Raw genomic sequence first — 18,187 nt, 5'->3', positions numbered from 1 at the left:
ATGAGAGTGAGAAGGGGAGCGGACTTTTCAGGCGAGTCGAAGTACTCCCAAAGGTGCTATTCACAAATCATGTTAATGACCGCACCAGAGCAAGCACACTTTTGCGGTTCCTCCGGAAGTGCATTTTCTAGTTATTATTATTCCCGGGTAGATTTTTTGTGTCAGCTCTAGCGACCAGACCGTTTGACGCAGAGACACCGTTCAAACTTTAAAATGTTCGGGCAGTGCCGGTGTAAGTTGCTTGAGAGGATGAAGTCACAGATCCATGTCGTTTGGCCGCCATATTGGAGAGAACACAAAACCTTAAAAAAGTTTCACAGGTCACAAATTTTGTCCAAACTTCATGAAATTCCACGTACGTGATCCTTGGACCGAACCTCACAAAAGTTACTAGAAGGATTTTTGATTTTCGGAAGCGTTTGCTCGCCACAGCCCAAACTAAATGTGCGTCAACGCCGCCAAAACAGGAAGTAGTTCAAATCTCAATATGTCTGTAACATTTATTAACCAAAATTTTTATATGAGCTCTTTACTCCAATGTGAAGATGCCCAAGATAAAAAAAACATTGCAGTAACATGTCTATATTATGTTATTTTCACTTTAAAATGTCCAATTAAAACCTGTGTAAAAATAAAAATGTCATTAGCCTTTACCAGTAGAGGGCAGCCTTTACGTTCAAACGTGTTTTTTAGACAGAATGTAAAGATAGCGGCAGCCATCTTTAGAAGCTAAGCTAAAAGGCTATTGCTCCGTGGAAAAGTTTGAATAACAATGGCGGGATGTAGTTTTAAGGTTAAAATGGCAAAATGGAATTTAGAAGAGCTGTTGAGAGGATCGGGTGTTCCTTTAAGAGCCACAATACAGCGAAGAGCTGAGGAAGAGAATGCAGAGAAGCCCGGAGAAGAGGCGGCAGCCTCAGACTCTGCTGCGAGCCCGTGGAGGACTCAGTAACCTCGGCTGCCACCCAAGCTTCGTATCGTATATGGACAGATTCCTGTATACATATTTTTAGAATCATAAACTTCATCTTATTCACTATACAGTATGCGGTTTCGGACGCAAAACTGCAAATGGATTTTATATTCTGAATGCTTGAATCAACGCAAGCTCTCTGGAGAACGTGCATTTTCACATACAGGTAGGAATTATATGATTCAGACATATTTTAATCCCTTTCTTTTATTTCAGTGATATATGGCACGACAAGTTTAATTCCCTTTTTCATCAATGTTATACATTGTAAACGTATTAGTTTGTAAAGACGTCAGTATCGCATCCTCGCTCGCGTGATCGTTTGGCGTCGGCTCTATGACAGCTGCATGATTTAAATGATTGTGAATTGACGCGAAAAAGTGTCACTTTACCTTAAATCATGCATGTGATGCCAAGTGTATTTAAACAGTCATGACTTTCAGAAATGTATGACACATTTAAAAACACAACTTTTGCCAGAAGACTGCGTATATGCCATTTACATAATCTTCAGGTAAGAAGATACATATATCTAAATCGTATGCTTAGCTACTGTTGAACGGGAACACGATTGATTGCATTATGCTGTCAATCACTGAGGGAAATATTTTTTTTATCATTAATTTCACAGTCTGGGTCGACAGAGGCGCGGGCGCCGCAAAATCTTTATTTTTCAATCACTCCGCAAAGAGACTTAGATAACTCTGCTGATTTTGGACTTACAGATATGATTTATACATCATTTAAAACGTTAAAGTGTCTAGTGTTTTTTCTGTCCACTCCCATTAAAAACAGAATGTTGTGCTTTTTGCAAAATTAAGAAAATAAACATAATGCGCGTTTGTTCTCTCTCTTTGTGACGTCCTTTCAGAAACGCGTCAGAAAAATGAGCTGTAATTTAACGAATTGTTGTCATAGAAACAAAAGATAAATGTCTACATAATGCTTGGAATGTCTGCTTTTAAATGGTGTAAGTGAAATCGAAAACAAATATTGTAATTCGTTGTTAACTGTATTAAAAGAGGGAGATGTACCGTCTCTCATGTTCCCAGATAGCAAAAGATAGCAATGAGTCGGCGGACCACCGGCGGTGCTCTGGAGACAGTAGAAGCGTCATAAAGGCGTAATCGCAAACACGTCTGACGGCGCACCGCCGGCGGCAGCCGCTTTTTAAAAGCGGCAGCCGGCTGTCTACCGCCTTCATTCCGCGGCTGGGCCGCCGGACAACCGCCGTTCGGCCGCCGTTATATTAAAGGCGGCTGTTCCGCGGCCCGCCGGAGGCAAATGCTTTTTTTCCACCGCTTATTGTGTGTGTGTATATTGATATATATATATATATATATATATATATATATATATATATATATATATATATATATATATTTAATATAAACATTTTATTAAGAGCATGCAGTTTATCAAGAATAATGATTGATCAAACCAGACAAATTCCCATTTGACGTTTTTTATTGCACATTTCAAAGTACTGTAACCGTCATTGACACAGGATGTGTAAGAGCACTGAAATATAAATAATAATAAAAAAGTACTAAAGAACATTCAGTTTTCCAAATAAAATTTGGTTAAAAAACAACACATTACAAGCAAATTAATAACTTACAATGTTTTTTAATAATGTACAGAGGCTACCAGTAAACATTATATCAAGTAATGAGGATATTTGGTACCAAAGAATGTGCAGGATACCAAATAAATGGAGGTATAACATCACATTTATAAGTAATTTATAACAATAGGATAAGTGGTACTTTTTTGATCCCCAAGGGGAAATGAAAGGTCCCAGTAGCTAATAACACCACACACATTAACAAACAGAATAAAAAAAAATCCACACAACTAAAATTAACAGTAAAAACACACTAAAATATTAAAACAAGGATCCAAATGAATGTAATGTATAAGGCACTTGCAGTGACTGACCCTGTGGTTCAGTATGCCGTGGTGAGGTGCTAAGTAGGTACGTATCAGTGGTAGTAAAGTGCAAAAGTGCAAAGTTAAAGTGTAACAGTGCAAGGTTAAAGTGTAGTGAACAACAATAAATATGGACAATATAAGAGACCAGTATTAAATATGGACAATAAGAGAAAAGGGTAAACGTAGTAATAAGAGTTATAGCTGCAGTGCAAGGATAGCTTTAGGGTATCAACCATTGGTCAAATATGATGTTAGACCATATCCAGATTGGGAGATGGAGGGAGGGGTGGTACATATGGGCAAGTATAGCCAGTAATCAGTGTAGACATTTTGTATCTGTGATAAACAAAACTTGACGTGTACTTAACAACAGAAAATTAGTTAAGCAGGATAGAGAAAGGGTTCCAGTTTAAGGGGTCAGCTCTGGGTCTCTCTCAGCTGTGCGCCGCCTTTTTCCACCTTCACGGTCCGATGCACCTTTCAGGTAACGCATAACATTAACCTGAACAGCCTCATCCGTGGCATCCTGGGTTGCCGGGTTCTTCCGGATAGCTCCTGTAGAAAACACAGATTTGTCAATCCATTTGAATAGCATAAGGCCATAAACATCTAGTTAAATATAAAAAAACAACTTACTTTGAACAATGGTCTTCAGGAACAGGTCTCTAAAACACGCTTTATTCCCTACACCAGTCCAGGTTGTATTGATAGAAAGGTGATTAGTAAAGATGCTCTGAAGCATTCGCCACACGGTTGTTTTTAAGTCCCTCCCACATTTGATTGCCAAAAACCGAAGCTGAAAATTATAAAAAAAAGTGTTACAAATTAAATTTATCTCAAGTTTCTCATACATAAATGTGACAGGCTGTGGATTCAAACTCTATATGCAGTGTACAATTTTAATTTTACTTTTTGGATTAGCCTACGGTGAAATTGCACACTTACAAATCGTTCCTGGAGCTCTATATCCTGCCTCAAAGTGTTGTCAAGCAACACCAAATCTTCCTGGGTGTCTAGGGGAAGTAACAGATCCCCTGGGAGACATAACTCTCCATCAGACACATTGGCACTGAAATGTTGCAGCATAGTGTCCATTTTGTTGTCCATGGTACGCACAACATCACCAAACTCTCCAAGACGTCGCAACATTAGGGTCTGATCTGCACCTACAGGGGTTCCCAGAAAAAAAAGTCAGCCCTGGTCCCTCAACTACTAAACTATGACATATCTAGGTCTACTACATGTACAGGTGGCCCCACTGGGAATTAAACAATTACACTACAGGTGTTGTTTGAAAGTCATACCTGATTGCCCAGTGCGAGTAAACGTCTTTAACATTGCCCCAACCTGCTTCACCTGCTCTTGAAGTGAGCCACTGTCATCCGAAGCTACAAAATGAAAGGCATATGGTAAATTTGGACCAACATCACAGACAAAATGGTAAAATTTAAGAAAGATTGCATGTTCTTACCTGCTTGTGCATTTCGTTCCCTCAGAGCTTGGTTCTCCCCCCTGAGGGCTTGGTTGTCACACCTCAGGGCTTGGCTCTCCCCCCTCAGGGCTTGGTTCTCCCCCCTCAGGGCTTGGATATCCCCCCTCAGGGCTTGGATATCCCCCCTCAGGGCTTGATTCTCATTTTGTAGTCTCTGGAAATCTACAAACATGTTTTTTTTTTAATAAAAACTAAAGGCACCATTTTCAATACTGTTAAAACACTGCACACTAAGACATAGGCCTGGAATATACCTTCTAAGCTGAAAACTTCATGCTGTACACGGGATGCCAGGGGAGTCCAAGGGCCTGTATCGGAGCGATGACTTTCTCCTATTGATAATCATTGACATGTAAATATGTTTGAAGTTATAGCATACAGTTAATGAATTGGACTTAAGTGTAACACTTAGTTTAACACAAGGTTTTACATACCTCCAACGTTTTCACCCATATACTGGTAGGGTAAGTTTGCTGCTGGGGATGTAAAGCTTAATACTTGACAAGCTGGGGGAGCAAACATAACAGCTTTAATTTCACTGCATATTCAGTAATGAAACAATAATTGAACTGTGAAAATAACATCACTTACTTGTACTCAAACTCTTGGCTCTTTGAAGTGGACTCTGGATTACTGGGGAGAAACCTGGTTATGTGAAAGTGAAAACAGAAATTTTAGAAGCTGGGGAGCAAACATAACAGCTTTAGTTTCACTGCAGTGCATCGCCTTTTAAGTAATGATAAAGGGAACAGATGCGCTCAACTCCCTAGTAATTAATGGGTGCGAGTGATAAAGAAGTATCAAAATAAAGATGAAAAACCGCACTCTCAAAGAATAGTTTCAACGATTTATTTAACACGTCCACACAGACGCGTCTGCCAATGTGTTAAATAAATCTTTTAAGTAATGAAACAATAATTGAACTGAAAATAACATCACTTACTTGTACTCAAACTATTGGCTCTGTGTAGTGGACTCTTGATTAATGGAGAGAAACCTGGTTATGAGAAAGTGGAAACAGAAATGTTAAAATTTAACAGTTTAGTGCCAGGATTACAAATGAAGCATTACATTTTACATACCAGCTCTGAAGTCTAAAGATGGGTCAACATTTTCCTGGTTTTCAGGAATTGATGCAACTTCAGGAGCATCGGGCAGCACCAAAACCTGGTTACCGGGAACAGTGTTTTCAACACTCATAGGTTGTCTAAAAGACAGCACGGCTGGTGCGTCTGGAAGACATGACTCGTCTTCATCGGAAGAGGGCTGGGGTCTGAACTTTGAATTTGAGAATCTCTTTCGTTTCCCCTTTTTGTCATCATCTGTCGTTTCAACGCTGGAACCTGTTTGGAAGCGTTCCAAATACTTCTTTGCCTCTTGCCAAGATTCTAGAGCAGTGAATAATGAATGTTAGGGTCAGTTATCCACCAAAAACAGACCAAGAAATTACACAAATGAAATGTAGTAAAATAAAATGTCAGACCCATTTACCTGCTCCCTTCATAAACTTAAAATTATATTTCTCCCAGGTGCTTTGAGGAGGCGTGCAGCGGATGGCTAAATTGTTGCCTTTGTCTTTTTTGCGAAGGTTAAATGGAGGCCAATAGCATATGCCCTTGCTGAGCCACACTTGTGGAACCACTGCAAATGGCAGATCCTTCTCATCAATAAACTGGACGATGGCAAACAGCATCTAAAATATAATAAAAATTTATTTCCTGGCAAAAATCAACAACATTAAAATTCCCCCCTTCAAAAAAAAAAAAAAAAGTTTCATTTTTCCAAGTGGATCAACGGAAAACCGACCTTTCCATCTGGGAAAGGAAGAAGAAAATATTTCTTCTGCACATTTGCTGTAAGCGTAAAGCGGAGTGTATCTGATAAGCCAGATAAATGAAAAATGCCTAGCTTGGAAGATTCCACAGGGTAAGTAAAAAAATCAGTCATGTTCCGGAACCTCTTGTAGATGACAAGACTGTTGTCCATTTCATCAACAACAATATTCTGTATAACAACTATGTCCTTATTTTCCAACAGGACACAGTTGTCCCCCTCCGAACGTTTCACAACAAAGTCTTGGAAATAATACTCCTCATACTGCTTTTTCACTGAAAGAACGTCGAGGAGTGGTCCATGGTTGTGCTCTCTCAGGGACCTTGTTTTAGAGAGGTTTGTTCTTCTGTGCTGACTTCTCTCTGACAATCGGCGAACAACCTGCTCCAGTGGTTGTGTGGGCTTGCGCAGCAATTTCTTCAGGCCCCCAAGAAAGTTTTCAAATGGAAAGCATGAGATGTTATCAAGGACACCATACTTTTTGGCATCTTGGCTGAGGTGCACCAACCCATGCATGTTGTATGTCACATGTTGTTTTCCATACAGCTTGCTGCAGTGATCAACAAAGTGAACCAATATTCCGTGGGCATAGTCTGCAAGGTCAGCACACAGGGACACATTCAGTAGGATGGTGATGCCAACTGAAAGCAGCATGAAGTTGTTGTACACCTGAATTGATACAATGCCTTTTAAGCCAACTGGCCCAGTGTACAAGAGGAACTGTCTGAATTCTGTAGCTTTCCAACGCTCAACATCTTCCATGGATCGTTGCTTCCTGTTGAACTCGCACGGAACATGAGGTGTGAAGGTCAGGAGTACTCTGGAGAGCTCTTTTACCATGCTGCTAGAAAACCTTGTCGGCCGTTGTCCCTTTAGCCAAAGATGCAACAACTTTCTTGTTACTCCAAGGCATACCAGATGCATATAATCCAGTGGGAACTGTGACACCAAACCAACAGACAACAATGCCAATGGGGTTTCTCCAGACTGATGACTGTCGTCAGAAAGTTCATCACGAACAGCACCGTCGACTCTTAGAGTAGCATCTGTTTGAGGAAAGGTCATCCTGTTCTCGTAGTGGACTCCCTTTTGAACACATCTATCACACCCATAATATCCACTGTGACCTTTCACATTTCTAATAAGTGCACGAGCAGGGGCGTCACAGATAAATGTTGATATTTTGAAAGGAAGTCTTCTACCTTCAAACAAAACTCCTTCAGTTTCTAGTCGCTTTGCCTCTTCTACAAAAGGATTCAAAAAGTGAAGGCTGGTTGGCTTCTTCTTCCCAAAGTAAAGACCAATGACAAATGGAAGTTTGTTTTGTTGGACAGTACCCACATATTGCTCAATTAAACCAAGAACTGGCCAGAACTGGGCATTTGAGCTTTTGAAAAGTGGAAGTCCATCAACATTAACTTGCATTGAAACTGACGTCAACATCTGCAATTCAGGAGACACTAAAAACTGCGATACTATTCCACTTTCAATTCCAGAGTGATTGTATACACCACCTGAGAGTTCTGTTGTTTTAACATGAGTCACTGTTTTCAGAAGGGTTCTTGGGTCTTTAGGAAGGGTTGGATGATCCTTGGACAAAATGGTTAAAAGCTTACCAAGTGCCACATGGGGGATCATGTTGTCAATTGCCCACGCTGCTAATTGTGTCCTTAAACAATCATCTTCCTCTTCACTATCTTCTGTGCTTGAGGAAAAGATTTCACAAGGTTCGAATACCTCATCAATAGTTATTTCATGTTCTTCAGGGGTAACAGTTTGTCCATGACTTGTTGTAGCCATGGCATGTTGATGCTCATCAACAGGAGGATTTACTTGGTCATAGTCAAGAATAACAGCAAGTAGAGCAGCGTTAGCCGCTGCAATTTCCTGTTTGTCCCTCTCAACTCCTTTCAATATTCTTCTTCTTTTGGCCCAGTAACTAGACATTGTGACTAAAATGTATTTACCTTTAAAGCCAAAAGATTGTCCCAACAGTAGGTGTCGATGAAGAAGTAGGTGAAGATAACTGGTTATGTGCTGGTCAAGTTGTCTGCAAGAAAGTGTGAAGAAAACATTGTTAATGCTACTTTAGCTAGTGGATTACAGCAAACATAATCTTGCTATTTACAGCTTAAACACAATGTTTATCTGAGAAATGGCCAACCATTATTTTGATAAAAGGCAAATGGCAAACCATTATTTTGATTGGTTAGCAATTGATAACCATTATTTTGATAGGTGAGAAATTGCTAACCAATCAAAATAATGATTAGCCATACAGAACTGATAAAAAGGCTACAACAGTTATCATACAGACCTATCCCCAATAACACTGAGTTTATTTTTTTATTTGCTATGACTTTTCTTAAAAACATACACTAACAACATAAATTATATTGTATAAGGCTAACACTTGCTAGCCACTTTAGGTACTTGATTAACATACCGCAAACAAAGTCTTACTAACAACATTGCTTAACCTCAAGTGTGTAATGTAACAATTGCAAAACAGCATGTCTAAGCAAACACTTGCTAGCCACTTTAACAACTGGATAAGTAACATACAGTAAACATAGTTTTACTACCAACATTGTTTAACCTTAGTGTGTTCTGTAACACACACAAAACAGACTTTGTGACTAAAAATGCACTTACCTTTAAAGTCAAAAGATTGTCCCAACAGTCCGGTAATGGCAGATAACTGGTTATGCTCTGGTCAAGTTATCTGCAAGAAAGTGTGAACAAAACAACATTGTTAATGCCACTTTAGCTGTTGGCTTAGCAGCATACAGCAAACATAGCCTTGCTATTTACAACATAAACAATGTTAATCAGAGAAATGGCCAACCATTATTTTGATAACTGGTAAATGGCCAACCATTATTTTGATAACTGGTAAATGGCCAACCATTATTTTGATAACTGGTAAATGGCCAACCATTACTTTGATAACTGGTAAGTGGCCAAACATTATTTTGATAACTGGTAAATGGCCAAACATTATTTTGATAGGTGAGAAACTGCTAACCATTATTTTCTTTTTTTTATTTGCTACATTATAGCTTCCTATAAAACACACACTAACAAAATACGTTATATTGTATACGGCTATTGTTAGCAACTTTAGCTACTTAACAACATACAGCAAACACTGTCTTACTAACAACTTTGTTACAGTAGGCTACACACTGAGGTTATGCAAAGGCAAAACAGCATGTATTATCCAACACTTGCTAGCCACTTAAGCTAGTGGAATAGTAGCATTCTTGTTCAGACCAAGGTTATTTTCGTAAACGAAAACTGAAACTAAGACTAAAACTATCAGCTAAAAAACATTTTCGTTAACTGAAATAAAATTAAAAATTCATAAGAAATGAAAAACTAAAACTAAACGAAACGAGCAAAAGTTATTGAAAAACTAACTGAAATAAAATAATAAGTATCAAAAATAAATATTCGTTTTCGTAATTAATAAGCTCTCATCCAGTGGCGGAAAATCTGAACAGGCTTTATAATAGACCCCTTAATCGCCTATGTCACTGTGACGTCACCGCTCTAGCTGGAGGCAAAACATAAGGAAGAACTCATAACAGGCGCGCTAAAAGTTGAGGTTTTGACTTTAAAATGTCGTCGTCTTGTGTTTTTGGCAACCAAAATAGAAGGAACAGCACTTTTGGTTCAAAGCAAAAGTTTAACCGGGTCCCGGCAGACATTCCTTCAGAGAAATAAAAAGGACAATTGTGGTTGAATGGACGGAGACGATCGCAAATAATGCTCGTGTTTGCAGTGCACACTTCATATCAGGTAAATTAATCTATGCATCTGTGTTGGTGTGTTGGTCTTATCTAGTACAAATCAGAAAGTTTCTGTTTTATATGTGATGATAAGTCAACCGTCAGTGCACTAGCTAGCTTAAATGTTAAACAAACATACAGCGATAGATGTGTGTGCCATCCTTTGAATGATCTCTTAAAATAATCCCCATTGCTAATCATAGTTAGCCCAGTGATAGGTTACATTAGACAATAAGCCTTGACAAAATTCCACAAACCAGCCGAAAATACTTCATATGTAGGAAATATCCAAAACCTGGTTAAAATGTTTCCAATGAGAACAAGATACAAGAACTAATTGTTACAGCGTTAATTTACAAAAATAGCTGTTACGCAGAGTAAGTAACGTTAACTTTACATATTCAGACAGTTCCGAACCTTCTTATGCATCTATGTTTAATAAATCCCTTCTAAAATGTCCTAGCTTACGCTTGTCAGCATTGCGTCCGCGCCTCTTTTTGCCTCAAACTAATCCCCACCCACCCGGAGACATTGCAATGTTTACAAACTTTTAAGGAGTCTTTACTTGTAGATGGTGCTTTATGCATGTGAGATTAGCTGAGGCTGACAGCAACCTCAGTTAACTGATAAATATGTCAGACAGTCTAGCTGCTGTTAGCTGCTAAACTATAATTACTAAAACTATAACTGAAACTAAATAAAATAAAAACTAAATAGAAATGTGTTTGCAAAATAAAAACTAAACTAAAACTAACAAAACCATTCATGAAACTAACTAAAACTAAACTTAAATTTAAAGCAAAATTGAAAACGATACTAAAATAAAAACTAATTTAAAAAAGCAAAACTATAATAACCTTGGTTCAGACTAACAAAATATTTGAAACAACCGAACGTTAGAAGTCTAACAACTTTGCTTCACCTCAGTGTGTACTGTAAAAACGCAAAACAGCACGTGTAAGCGAACACAAGCCACTTTAGCTACTGGATTAACAACATACAGAAAACAAAGTCTTACTAACAGCATTGCTTAACGTCAGCGTGTGCTGTAACAAACGCAAAACATCGTGTGCTGTAACAAACGCAAAACAGCATGTGTATGGGAAGACTTGCTAACCACTTTAGCTACTGGATTAACAACATACAGAAAAAAGTCTTACAAACAACATTGCTTAACATCAGCGTGTACTGTAACAAACGCAAAACAGCGTGTGTAAGCGAACACTTGCTAACTGTTAGCCACTTTAGCTACTGGATTAACAACATACCGAAAACAAAGTCTTACTAACAACATTGCTTAACATCAGCGTGTACTGTAACAAACGCAAAACAGCGCGTGTAAGCGAACACTTGCTAATTGTTAGCCACTTTAGCTACTGGATTAACAACATACCGAAAACAAAGTCTTACTAACAACATTGCTTAACATCAGCGTGTACTGTAACAAACGCAAAACAGCGTGTGTAAGCGAACACTTGCTAACTGTTAGCCACTTTAGCTTCTGGATTAACAACATACAGACAAAAAAGTCTTACAAACAACATTGCTTAACATCAGCGTGTACTGTAACAAACACAAAACAGACTTTGTGACTAAAACTGCACTTACCTTTAAAGCCAAAAAGATTGTCCCAAAAGTAGGTATCTTGTGTAAAGATAACGCTCTGGTCAAGTTATCTGCAAGAAAGTGTGAACAAAACAACGTTATTAATGCCACTTAAGCTAGTGGTTTAGCAGCATATTTTTTTTCAGACAAACAAAATCATTTAAAAAACCTATATACATCGCCGTTACGTTTGTTAGTGTAATGATACAATAAAGTGGAGGAGGCAAGCGCAGACGATCAACACAGTTTTATTAATAATGATGGTAAATATAATGAAACAACAGAGTAAATGACTGAGTCCAGGATGTTGGCAATGGTGAACGAAGGTCTACGGTGGTGTGAAGAGTGTTGAATGGTGAAGTCGGTGATGAGTGTGATGATGGCCAGTGGATAGAACCAGGAACAAACCAAACACTCACACGGAGACGACAACACGAACACAAATCCAACACGACGATGAGAGACGATAATCCAAATGATGCAGCAACATGAAATGAGGATCTGACAACAGGGAGAGAACAGGGTGAGTATTTGTAGCTGATGGGTGATGAGGATCAGCTGGAGCGAGGCAATCATACACAGGTGACAACACTTAATCAAACGAGCACATGGCAGAGGTGAGTGAACAAACAAACATACACACACACATGACACGGAGGAAACAGAGGATTTCCTACCGTGACAGTACCCCCTCCCCTAGGAACGCCCCTTGGCGTTCCCAGCCTGCTTTACCTGAAGATTGTAATCATCAATAAGGCGGTGATCCAGTATGTCCCGAGCAGGAACCCACCTTCTCTCCTCCGGACCGTAACCTTCCCAATCCACCAAGTACTGAAAACCGCGTCCCCTCCGTCTAGAGTCCAGAATACGATTGACCGAATACGTGGTTTCCCCATTAACGATACGAGGCGGGGGGGGAACTGGGGCAGGCGGATTAAGACGGGAAAAAATCACCGGTTTAATTTTGGACACATGAAAGACGGGGTGAACCCTCCTGTACGCAGGAGGAAGGCTAAGACGCACTGTTCCCGGATTAATGATTTTGGTAACAGAAAACGGGCCAATAAATTTGGGCGCAAGCTTATTCGAAACGGAACGCATCGGAATGTTCTGAGTTGAAAGCCACACTCTTTGACCGACGACGTAACGGGGAGGCTTCGACCGGTGGCGATCGGCCTTAGCCTTGGTGCGCGACCTTGCCTGGAGTAGAGCTCTACGAGCTCTGGTCCAGGTGCGGTGACACCTCTGGACTAGTGCGTTTGCGGAGGGGACCGACACCTCGGATTCAGTACTAACAAAATTAGGTGGTTGGTACCCTAAACTACACTTAAATGGAGACATGCCCGTAGATGACACTGGCAGAGAATTGTGTGCGTACTCCACAATTGAGAGTTGTTGACACCAGGATGAAGGATTGTTGGATGCCAAACACCGCAATGCCCTTTCGACATCCTGATTGGCTCGCTCGGTTTGACCATTGCTCTGGGGATGGAACCCGGAAGAAAGACTAACAGTCGCTCCTAACAATTTACAAAACTCTCGCCAGAATTTGGACACAAATTGGGGACCCCTGTCAGAAACCACGTCTGTCGGAAGGCCATGTATACGGAAGACGTGGTCAATGACAGTTACCGCTGTTTCCTTGGCTGATGGCAATTTGGGCAAGGGGATGAAATGAGCCGCCTTCGAGAACCGGTCCACTACGGTTAAAATCACTGTATTACCCTTGGAGGGTTGGAGGGCGTTAATAAAATCTAGCGAGATGTGGGACCAGGGTCTCGAAGGGACAGACAGCGGTAAGAGTAACCCATCTGGAGGTCGATTGGAAGTCTTACCAACAGCACAAACCGAGCAAGCCAAGACGAAGTCGTGGACATCACGAGCCATACCAGGCCACCAAAATCGTTGCTTGACTAGAAATCTAGTTCTACTAACCCCTGGGTGACAAGCAACACTGGAACAATGACCCCACTGGAGAACGTCTGACCGTAACCCCTCCGGCACAAATAAACGGTTCGGTGGGCAACGAGCCGGGGGCGTTACCCCTTCTAAGGCAGTCAACACCTTCGATTCGACTTTCCATCTGAGCGCGGAGATAATGATGGTCTCCGGTAAAATGGGCTCGGGAGTAGCAGTACGATCGGAACGCTCAAAAAGACGGGATAAAGCATCGGGTTTGATGTTTTTGGAACCCGGCCGGTAAGAAAGTGTAAAATCGAAACGACCGAAAAACAATGCCCACCGAGCCTGCCTGGAGTTAAGTCTTTTAGCAGTTCTAATGTATTCGAGATTCTTATGGTCCGTCCATACAATGAAGGGGACACCCGACCCTTCAAGCCAGTGACGCCACTCCTCCAGTGCTAATTTGACGGCCAACAACTCCCGATTGCCAATGTCATAGTTAACTTCCGCAGGAGATAAACGATGAGAATAATATGCGCAAGGATGAACCTTTCCGTCTGAGGATGCGCGCTGGGATAACACTGCTCCTACCCCCACCTCTGACGCGTCGACCTCCACTATGAATTGACGTGAGCGATCAGGGGTGACAAGAATAGGAGCTGAAACAAAGCAGCTTTTCAGTTTGGCAAACGCAGCCTCAGCTGCGTCTGACCACCTGAACGTCAAACTAGGGGAGGTCAAAGCGGTCAGAGGCGCGGCTAGTTGGCTGAAATTGCGAATAAAACGCCGATAAAAATTGGCGAACCCCAGAAATCTCTGCAGGGCCTTGCGAGACTCTGGGGATGGCCAATCTACCACAGCCTTAACCTTCTCAGGATCCATGCGAACACCCTCAGTCGAAATGATGTGTCCTAGAAAAGAAACAGACTGTGCATGAAAAATGCATTTCTCCGCCTTGACAAACAATCCATTCTCTAGCAACCACAGAAGCACTCGTCGTTTGTGTTGCACGTGTTCCTGGAGAGACGAAGAAAAAATCAATATGTCATCAAGGTAAACATATATGAACTGATCGACCATGTCTCGCAACACGTCATTAACGAGTGCTTGGAAGACTGCCGGCGAGTTAGATAGACCGAAAGGCATCACGCAGTACTCAAAATGGCCACGAGGGGTGTTAAAAGCAGTCTTCCATTCGTCCCCCTCCCTAATGCGGACCAAATGATAAGCGTTACGTAAGTCCAATTTAGTGAAAACGGCCGCTCTCTGCAACCTCTCAAAAGCTGAAGACATAAGCAGCAAAGGATAAGTATTCTTTTCCGTTATGTTGTTCAACCCTCGGTAGTCAATACAAGGTCGCAGAGATCCGTCCTTCTTTCCCACAAAAAAGAACCCCGCCCCCGCTGGAGAAGAGGAAGGGCGAATGAACCCCGTTGCTAGAGAACTGGATATATATTTCTCCATGGCCGCCGTCTCTGGAATAGACAAGGAATATAACTTGCCCTTAGGCGGAGAGGTACCTGGCAATAACTCTATGGCACAGTCATAGGGACGATGAGGAGGAAGAGAATCAGCCCGCGACTTACTGAACACCTCCTTCAGGTCGTGGTACTCCGCGGGCACGTTAGTCAAATCCACTGCTTCCCCCTGAAACACAGACTCAGAAACATTAACACCAGCAGACAAAAGACAAGACAAATGACACTCCTCGCTCCAGCTAACCACAGATCCGAGACGCCAATCGATCCTGGGGTTGTGTTTATGGAGCCAAGTGTGACCGAGAACAATGGGAGTCTGAGGTGAGTCTGTGATGAGGAATGAAATCTTCTCCGTATGGTTACCAGATGTGATGAGTGAAACAGGAATGGTGGTCTGAGTGATGACTGGAAACTTGTGTCCATCAAGTGCAAAAGGTGCAATGGGGTGTTTGAGAGAGGTGAGAGGAATCTTGGTCTTACATGCGAAATTAAAGTCCATAAAACTGCCCTCGGCCCCAGAATCCACCAAAGCGTGTTGATCTAGTGTGTGAGTAGACCACCGTAGTCTCACCGGAAGGAGTGTCGATGTAGATGAGGTCTTCCTGGCAGAGATCCCACCCGATAGTAGCCTCAGATTTACTATCGGGCTTGATCTTTTACTGGGCAGCGCTGGATGTGATGTTCTGGACTGCCACAGTATAAACACAGTCCATGGGATCTCCGCCTGTTCCTCTCCTCCCGGGAGAGCCGAGCTCGCCCCACCTGCATGGGTTCCAGATCTCCAGGTGGGCTGACCGCAACCTCTGGCCGCCGATGCTGAACCTCGGGACTGGTTGTGCGAGTGGTTCTCCCCCTCCGTCTGGCGGCTTGGTCTAGCCGGTTGTCAATACGGATAGTGAGATCGATTAATCCATTGAGTGAAGATGGAAGTTCCACAGCTCGAATCTCCTGTTGGATGCGGTCAGCCAACCCATGCAGGAAATGATCCCACTGCGCCTCTTCGTTCCACTTACACTCCGCCGCCAGGGTGCGGAACTCGATGGAGTAATCAGATACGGACCTCTCTTCCTGACGTAGGTCCGCTAACAGTCTGGCCGCCTCTCTCCTGGCGACGGAGCGGTCGAAGACCCGTTTCATCTCCTCCGAGAGGGCGTGGAACGAAGAACAGCAGCTGTCGTGGTTCTCCCACACCGCTGTCCCCCAGAGGGCAGCCTTCCCCGTGAGCAAGGAGAGCACGAACGCCACCTTCACTTCCTCGGTGGTGAACGTGCGGGGCTGCAATGCGAAATGCAAAGAACAATGAGAGAGAAATGATCGACAAAATTTCGGCTCACCCGCATACTTCTCCGGAATCGGAAGGCGTGGTTCGGACTGGGGAATACCCCCGGTGGCGATCGGCGGTGTGGGTGGCGTGGGGGGCGCAATGGGTGGCGATGGATGTTGTTGTTGAGCCTGAAGGGCGAGCTCGGAAACCTTCGTCACCATTGCTTGGAAGGCTCGACCCATCTCATCTATCGCCTTGTCCTGGCGATCCATACGACCCACAGCTCTCTGTAAAAACTCTTCTAGATGAGATGGGGAGCGATCGCCTGCTGCCTCCATGATGGTCAGATCCTTCTGTAATGATACAATAAAGTGGAGGAGGCAAGCGCAGACGATCAACACAGTTTTATTAATAATGATGGTAAATATAATGAAACAACAGAGTAAATGACTGAGTCCAGGATGTTGGCAATGGTGAACGAAGGTCTACGGTGGTGTGAAGAGTGTTGAATGGTGAAGTCGGTGATGAGTGTGATGATGGCCAGTGGATAGAACCAGGAACAAACCAAACACTCACACGGAGACGACAACACGAACACAAATCCAACACGACGACGAGAGACGATAATCCAAATGATGCAGCAACATGAAATGAGGATCTGACAACAGGGAGAGAACAGGGTGAGTATTTGTAGCTGATGGGTGATGAGGATCAGCTGGAGCGAGGCAATCATACACAGGTGACAACACTTAATCAAACGAGCACATGGCAGAGGTGAGTGAACAAACAAACATACACACACACATGACACGGAGGAAACAGAGGATTTCCTACCGTGACAGTTAGAAAACACCAAAGGTTAAAAACTTAGTCTTTCTAGATACCTAGTCTAAGATAGATAGTAACGTAGCTAGCATGTAACGTTAGGACATGATTAAACAACTCGGGGTGTACAAAAAAGAAACTACTTGAAAACCCACTCGTAAAAACATTTAATTATCTTAGAAGAAAACAAAACTCAATGCCTGTAAGAAACTAAGTAGCTATTTCAGAAAGTTAATAACGGCAACTTTGTAAACAACGCTAATTTAGCTTGGCAAGAACAAGGATAACTAAAGACTTTAAACTGATAAACCAAAACCATGTAAAAAAAGGAACATGTACTTACTCAAAAGATCGTAGTCGATGACTATTGTTCGAAATCTCCAATATGTTATCAAGATTACTCTCCGAAAACAATGTGACGACTCTCTGCCAGGATCTGTTTCATATCCGAACTCACGCACGGTAACTTCCGGTTTCCACTTTGTCTTCCGGATTTTTTAGGTGCCGCCCCTGTCTTTGGGGGAGGTACTTCTCTGTTTGTGCTTTAACACTTTAAACATTTATTTGTACAGGTCGCATGTAATTGCAAATGATTAATCCCTTAAACATGTAAAAGCTAAAATATATTAAAAATCGAGGTTGGAAAAAAATGAAAGACATAAACGAAATTTCCAGTCAAGTGCTTAAATAAAAATAAATGTACAAATGTTTACCTAAGTGCATAAAATAACTCGATATATTCTACATATATTACTGTATAATCGCTTCAGAGTTTCAAAGTAATTTAAATTTAATTCCCTAAACCTTACTTTAATGAAATCAAGAGTGAAGAATCTGTAAACCCTACTGGCTTAGGAATTTGATATAATTCACATAGGGTATTATGATTTTATAACCGCTTCAGATGTGAAAGGCAGTTAAAATGCTGCCAGATAATGCCCTGCGTGGCCGATTTTGAGAAACTTTAAAAGCGGCTTGCCGCCAGCCTGCCGCGGTCCGTTAGACGAAGGCAACCGCCAGAGAATCTCGAAAGAAATGGGAGTGACGTATTCGGCGGCAAACGTTTCATCCCCGCCAGCGGGACGC

General features: G+C 41.9%; 1 protein-coding gene across 1 annotated transcript; it reads right to left on the bottom strand.

Moving 5' to 3' along the window:
• Nucleotides 1–2,463: 2,463 nt before the first annotated feature.
• On the bottom strand, nucleotides 2,464–17,805 carry LOC141365938 (uncharacterized). The gene is made up of 15 exons (XM_073870947.1): nucleotides 17,445–17,805; nucleotides 11,636–11,703; nucleotides 8,889–8,958; nucleotides 8,201–8,283; nucleotides 5,892–6,093; nucleotides 5,483–5,788; nucleotides 5,344–5,397; nucleotides 4,992–5,045; nucleotides 4,835–4,906; nucleotides 4,655–4,732; nucleotides 4,380–4,562; nucleotides 4,213–4,296; nucleotides 3,854–4,074; nucleotides 3,545–3,704; nucleotides 2,464–3,463 (listed from the first exon to the last, which is right to left on the bottom strand). Exons 5-15 carry the CDS (start codon nucleotides 6,091–6,093, stop codon nucleotides 3,318–3,320), a joined length of 1,560 nt encoding a protein of 519 aa, XP_073727048.1. The 5' UTR covers nucleotides 8,201–8,283; nucleotides 8,889–8,958; nucleotides 11,636–11,703; nucleotides 17,445–17,805; the 3' UTR covers nucleotides 2,464–3,317.
• Nucleotides 17,806–18,187: the final 382 nt, after the last annotated feature.

The sequence above is a fragment of the Misgurnus anguillicaudatus genome, chromosome 8 (genome assembly GCF_027580225.2).
Source record: "Misgurnus anguillicaudatus chromosome 8, ASM2758022v2, whole genome shotgun sequence".
Taxonomy (NCBI): domain Eukaryota; kingdom Metazoa; phylum Chordata; class Actinopteri; order Cypriniformes; family Cobitidae; genus Misgurnus; species Misgurnus anguillicaudatus.
Note: the sequence above shows the minus strand (reverse complement) of the source record. Positions and strands in the feature narration are given on the sequence as shown.